Source organism: Trifolium pratense, linkage group LG3, assembly GCF_020283565.1.
Source record: "Trifolium pratense cultivar HEN17-A07 linkage group LG3, ARS_RC_1.1, whole genome shotgun sequence".
Taxonomy (NCBI): domain Eukaryota; kingdom Viridiplantae; phylum Streptophyta; class Magnoliopsida; order Fabales; family Fabaceae; genus Trifolium; species Trifolium pratense.
In genome coordinates this window covers 24,069,676-24,076,917 of record NC_060061.1, presented here as the reverse complement: position 1 = coordinate 24,076,917, position 7,242 = coordinate 24,069,676, and the positions used below count along the sequence as shown (strand labels likewise).

Here is a 7,242-nt window from a genome sequence, read left to right as displayed (position 1 = left end):
AATACGAAATAAAATGAATAAAAATGAAAACGAACAAAACACGCGAGAATCACATAGGTGTGAAAAGAATGATGTGTTTGATATGCTAAAAAACTGGGACCAGACAACTTTTGTTGCATGGGACTTGACAAATTAGGTAGCAAGAGAAACAAAAACAAGAATTTTTATCCCTCACACCACATGACAATTTTTTGTCCATGATACAACTATAAAAAATTCGAAAGTATTCGAATACGCACCCTTAACCTATTAACCGACCATACAATTTAATTTTTTTCTGTTACAACCGACCATAGAATAGACATGATAAATGAAAAACACAAAGTGGAACTTCATCTCCTGAGTCATAATGATAATCCACGTAGTCAATATTTGTGAGGCCAAAAATCTAGGTTGAAATTCCCACTAAAAACCGTGTCCAATCTTTCTTCAATTCAATTTTCTCTCAAATTTCATTTTCCACACTTTCATTCAAGGCGCTGGCTAGCATATTCATTCATTCATGGCTCTTCTCACTTCCATTTCTCATAATCATTCAATTCAATTCCAATTTCAACATTCATGTTGTTTTTAATGTTGCAATTTCAACAAGTACTAGAAGCCATTGATGATTCTTCAACAAGCTTCTCCCACTTTTCATTTCTCTCTTTGTCCCTGCAACAACAATGATTCTTCTCTCGTTTCTTTTCCCCTTTCCAAAACCATGAAAAAACGCTTCATTTCAAATTATTACTCATATCGAAAATTCCGAAGAAAAAAATGGACCCTTTACTCTTCTTCAATTCACAAACAACGTGATTCCAATTGGAACCACGAATTCCCCAATTCTGCAACAAGGGGTGCAAAAAGTTTTGTTCTTGATAATAATAACAGTAACACTATTTCAAATCATGATGATGAAGAACTTCAAAGTGGTGAATTACGAGATTCAAAGGTTCAATTGGGTTCAAATTTCACTACTTTTCAAGAAGATCCAATTGTTGATAAGCTTAGAACTCAATTGGGTGTAATTCACCCGATTCCGTCGCCTCCAATTAACCGAAACGTTGCTGGTTTGTTTGTGTTTTTTTTCTTTGTTGGTGTTGTTTTTGATAAATTATGGACTTTTAGGAGAAGAAGAAACAAAGTTAGTAGTGAAGATAGTTTTCGTGGTGTGTGGCCACAAGTGCCTACTAGTTTTAGTTTATTTTTGGAAAAGGATTTGCAGAGAAAAGAGTCAGTTGAATGGGTGAATATGGTGTTAGGGAAGTTATGGAAGGTTTATAGAGGTGGACTTGAGAATTGGATTATTGGGTTACTTCAACCTGTTATTGATGATTTAAAGAAGCCTGATTATGTTGAAAGAGTTGAGATTAAGCAATTTTCATTAGGGGATGAACCTTTGTCTGTTAGGAATGTTGAACGTAGGACTTCTCGACGTGTCAATGATTTACAGTATGTTTTGCTTCTCTATTGTTCTTTACTACATTGTTAATTACTATTATTGTATGAATAACTAACTCTTGACTTGGTTAATTGTTGTTTCTTTGTTTAATGTTGTCTTCTGAAAATGGTTCTTTTTTCAATGCAGTCATTTTTTCAAACCGATGTTTTTTACTTTTATATATATATATATATATATATATATATATATATATATATATATATGCTCTTGATATAGTACTAATCAAATGATATCACAGCTTAAGTTAAATGTTTTGTTGGCTATCAAATATTGGAAAATTTGATATTTTAGCTTAGTATGATTCATTTGACTAGAATTTCTGTTTTGGTAACCTTCTTTTATCACATCTTTTATAGAAATGACCACTTTTGGATTTTGGAGCATTTTTAGTAATTGTAATTACAGATGTATATTCCTGAGATCCAAGGCTATTGTGTTATTTAGGTTTTGATTATCTTATGCTTAATATAAGCAATTTATTTCACATGGTTTTATCTAGGTACCAGATAGGCCTTAGGTATACCGGAGGTGCTCGTATGTTGTTAAGTCTTTCTCTGAAATTTGGCATTATTCCAATTGTTGTACCTGTTGGTGTTCGAGATTTTGACATTGATGGTGAACTTTGGGTAAAATTGCGACTAATACCAACAGCACCTTGGGTTGGAGCTGCTTCATGGGCTTTTGTTTCACTTCCAAAGATCAAGTTTGAGCTGTCTCCATTTCGTTTGTTCAATTTAATGGGTATGTCAAATTTTTTTAAATCTTAGAAATTATATTCTATATATTTACTTGGATCCCAGTGCCCCTGTATGCAATTCAACTAAAAATGCAGATTATTTTAGAAAATGATTACAAAAACAAGATGTACTGTGAATATCATCTATGCCTGCTCGACACAAACTGATAATCTATACTACACCATGGTCCAATGGGCTAGCTAATCACAAAAACAAGTGATTATCATCTTACTTCTTAAAGCTGTTTGACAAAGAATAGCATAGTTGTTTGAATGATTTAATTTTGGGCCAATTCTCATCTTTCTACAAAGGACTTATACATGATTCCTGGTGCTGAAAATAGTTATATATCAGTTGGTATGGTTGGTTTTAATGGTTATAAGGACTAGTTTGATACCTCCTCTTTGCTTGCGAATGTGAAGTCTTAATGACCAATTTACTAATAAAACCACCGATCCTCCCTTTTTGCCACCAACTTACAATGTGTCACAAATAAGCTCTCCCAAACATTGAAGATGTTAAGTGAAGGCTCTTGATTAGCTTTGTATCTAAGCATCTCCATACATAGGAAATTTTTAATGGTATGGACTATGGACATTACACAGGTGCATCTATGTTGCACTTAAATTTATTTTTTTATTTTAGAGGAATGATGGTAAACATGATAACACGCTTGATCACTTGGTTATAGAAGCTGTCCCAAAAGCTTAAGCTACTGGGTTAAGACTTGTTGATTGTTTTATATTTAATATAGTTATTTCCCATGTGTTATTTTGATTTTAATAATATACGGAGTTTGTTTTATTGTTTTTGTTAAGTCAAAGGCAACATATCATTTCCTTGCATCTCAAATACATAATTTTGAAGAATATCTAATTTATTGTTGCTAACATTTTTGTTTTTTTTCTTTTCTTCTTTTGTGCATCATTGGGCATGTTCAGCAATTCCAGTCCTCTCGATGTAAGTTCCATTTGTCTTTTTTACTTTTATAAGTTCATTGCATTGATGCTTGTGATGCAGTATGTGTGTACTTGTGCTGTGTGAATGCATTTTTAAAGTAGTACTAGTTATGAAGTTTTATTAGAACATGTTACTAATTATAGAAAGTAACTCTATTTTGTTACTCCAGATAGCAAATAGCTATACAATTTTAAAAAATTTAAAAGTTGATTTTTCCTTTGTTTCTCTTTAGTCTACTGATTCAATATTCTCTTCATCCTAAAGGATTTACTATCTTTAGATTGGCTGTGGAATTTGTTGTTTTTTTCCTGTTACTAGTTGTAATAATGTAATTATTCTGGACCATCTCTTGCAGGTTTTTGACTAAACTTCTTACAGTAGATTTACCTAGACTATTTGTACGGCCAAACAAAATCGTTTTGGATTTCCAAAAGGGAAAAGCTGTTGGTCCCGTTACAGTTGGTCCTGTTGCTGATGATGTTAAATCTGGAGAAATGCAAGAAGGAAACAAGGATTCCGTTGGTGAATTATCAGTCACTCTTGTGGATGCTCGAAAGCTTCCATATATTTTTGGTAAAATCTATTGTCTTGTTTTTGCTGTTAAGTTGGTTGCTGCCTTTTTTGGATTTTTTGTACTCGATGTGAACATTTTTGTTAGGAAATAATGTCAAATATGATGTATTATCTACCTTACTCAATTTTTTGTTCTGCTATTTTTCCAGGCAAGACAGATCCTTATGTTGTTCTTAGCCTTGGAGATCAAACCATACGCAGCAAAAAGAACAGTCAAACTACTGTTATTGGGGCCCCTGGAATGCCAATTTGGAATCAGGTGTTGTTTTTGGATTTTCCGATTCATCTTTATTTATGTTATTTCTACACTTTTCGTTGTATTCATATGTTCTAGCACTACAGGATTTCCATATGCTTGTTTCCAACCCTAAAAAGCAAAAGTTAAGTATCCAAGTAAAAGACGCACTGGGATTTGCAGATTTGCCTATTGGTAAAGGAGAGGTATGTATCATGCTACAATGCCAAAAGTATTTGGGTGATGTTTTATTTCTTTCTCTATTTATTAGTTTTATATTTCATTCACAGTCTACTGTGCATAGATAATACAATTAGTTGTTGTTTTTTTGGAACTTGCTGCTTAACATCATGTCTGTCTTTGGTCCATAATGCTGCTTGCTAAAATTTAAAATCAATAACCTGGCTTTTGTGGTCACTTTTTCAAACATTTTCGCATTAAAAGGCCGGTTTGATGCCCTGTGTCCGAGTCATTATTATTGCAAGTGGATTCTTTGATGAGTTAGATTACTATTAGATGGGATTGGTGATTTTTAAAAAAATATAGATGCTTAAATAATTTAATCTTATTGAAGATTCTTTGTAGGTTTACTATATGCTATTACACCGAATGATTTAGAGTGTATAGTGGGTATGAATTGGAGTTTATTGGGTATGAATATGGTTTTCTTCTAATTGTTTTTGCTTAGTCACTAAGAACTGTGGCCAGTAAAAATAAGAAGCCCAAAGGTAGAAATGTTAGACACTCAAACATTGTGGGTAGTAGTCGGATTGTGGGGAAGGATGATGTTAGAGAATATTTTCTAGTGCACGTGTGGACAGTGTCGGCAATACTTAAGAGAATATTTTACACTTGAGGACTTTTACTTGCTATACGTTTTTTTAGGCCTTTTGATACATGAAAGCTCTTGCTTTAGAAGCTTGGGCCTTAGGCCGGCCCAAGCGTGGAATTACTATACCGACAACTTTCAATGTGTGAACGAAGAGTGTCCTGGTTGGGAGAAAGTTGGTTGTTCATGGGAAGGGTGTAGGGGGTTTCAGGAAGGGAGGGAGAGGATAGTTTTGTGGGGAAGTTGGTAGGCATTGGCTTGGGTGGAGATTGCTTGTTGCAGTCTCTGGGTATGATTCTTTCTTTTCATACTTTTGCCATTAAATTTGTGTTCCTCTGTTGTAAGGAGTTGAGCTCCCTTATTGTGTTGTGCATAACTATTAGAGATATTTTCAGTTCCCAACAAAAAATTGAATCGAAAGAGATAAATTGATATTTGTATGTTGTCCTCCTTCAACGGGCTAGGCTTTGTCGTATTGAGTTTCAATGTTGGAAATTGAATAAAAAATGTGGGATTTTGTAGTTGATTTTGTATTTTCCATTTGTGTATGTTTCTTATTTGAAAATGTTTTCAGGTTGATTTGGGATCTCTTCAAGACACTGTACCAACAGACAGAATTGTGGTTTTACAAGGGGGTTGGGGGTTTTTAAGAAAGGGCTCATCTGGGGAGATATTGCTTAGACTAACGTATAAAGCATATGTGGAAGATGAGGAAGATGACAAGACCGAGGAGGATTCCATTGATATAGATGTTTCAGACGATGAGTTGTCCGATACAGAAGAAGCAAATGACACTGATAATGGTGTAAGAGGTTCTGTGGACCAAACAGATAAAGAATCATTTATGGATGTTTTGGCTGCAATAATTGTTAGCGAAGAATTTCAAGGGATAGTAGCATCTGAAGCAGGGTATACCAAAGGTTTGGATAATGGCTCAAATACAGGATCTAAAGTATCAAAATCTCCTGTTGCCAACACGGAATCAATTCCTTCTAGTTCTGATACTTCTCAAGGTTCTGGAGGTACAATGCTCTTATAATTTCTAATTTAACCTCGTCTAACATGGACATGTATTATCTGAATGTTTATAAGATTCATAAAGCATCCCATATTCATGACGAAAATTAAAACTTTCAAATGCAGGATCAGCATTAATTTGGCTTGCTGTGATTACTAGCATAGCAATACTAATTGCTGTCAATATCAGTGGTTCAAGTATCTTCAATCCTTAAGATGGTGTTCTGCTGCTTTCAATCTTCATCTTGGTTCAGCTAAAGTAATTCTTAAGCCTTCCTTGCTTTCTAAATTCAACTTTAGTAAGCTTGTTTTTATCCATTATATTACAACAATCATGCCATAAAGATTTAACAAGGTTTTATGTCGATTGTTTTTTCCCTGGCAGGTTGTGCAGTAGATTTTAATCAGATGATTTTTCTTCTAGCTAGTATGGTATCTGTATATTCATGAGTACTGCTGCGGAGGAAAGCACTACTAGCAGCGCGTGATTCTTGGCTTCGTTTTGTGAGAGCTACAAATTTTAATTCAGCTTGAACATATATTACTTGTTCGTATATATGCAAATGCACGATATTGTTTTTATACCAGGCAATAATAAAATAGAATAACAGTTTTTTTTTTTTTTTTTACCATTTCACCTGTCCGCAACATTTTTTATAACCTTTCCAATACGTAGAGAATGACATTTTTAATATATCAGTGATTGCTGATGGTGTTTGAGGGTAAAAAAATTACAAGAAAATCAGAACCGTAGTAATTTAATCTAACATCTATGCAACCCTAACCGTTTAGCAACCATGTTTGTTTCAATGTTGGCAACGGATTCAAGAGCAAAATCACACTTGCTCGCTAAAATAGAATTTGACTCTTCATTTGATTTATTGTTTAAACAAATTGATTTACAACCTAGTTGTTTTTTTAATTTAATGACAGTAAAGCAAATTCAATCATCAGAGAAAACCGAGTGGATTACAATGTAATAGTACCATTCACTTAAAAGAAAAGAGTTATTGCCTAAACAGACAAAAACATCAGTACACAGAGTGACTATGAGCTAAATTTGCACGACAAAACCAGCATCTAAAACCATATCAGCAAATTATAAGTGAAAAAGGCATTAATGACTACTCCATATTTAATCAAACAATCAGTACAGAACATTCTCATTTTGTCCCGTATATATTTTTAATTAAAAATTAAAAATTTTATTAGAAATATTTAGGGTAGTTTATAAGTTTGATACTAATTAACTTTATTATATTATTATTAATTTTTTTTCCTATTTTTATGTATAGATTGTTATGTTTTGTTCCTATCTATAATCTATTTTGTTCCTATTTTTAAGCATATCATCTTTCTATATTTTTTTTATATTTATTTTAGTGAAATTATAATGAAGGATATAAAACTTGCAACGTGGTTAAAAGTAATAAGGATAAATTTGGAA

General features: G+C 33.1%; 1 protein-coding gene across 1 annotated transcript; it reads left to right on the top strand.

Moving 5' to 3' along the window:
• Positions 1–277: 277 nt before the first annotated feature.
• On the top strand, positions 278–6,421 carry LOC123917713 (tricalbin-3). The gene is made up of 9 exons (XM_045969516.1): positions 278–1,434; positions 1,944–2,185; positions 3,123–3,141; positions 3,497–3,714; positions 3,864–3,973; positions 4,057–4,155; positions 5,353–5,800; positions 5,922–6,054; positions 6,181–6,421. The coding sequence occupies exons 1-8, from the start codon at positions 608–610 to the stop codon at positions 6,008–6,010; spliced, it is 2,052 nt and encodes a 683-aa protein (XP_045825472.1). The 5' UTR covers positions 278–607; the 3' UTR covers positions 6,011–6,054; positions 6,181–6,421.
• The last annotated feature ends 821 nt before the right edge of the window (positions 6,422–7,242 follow it).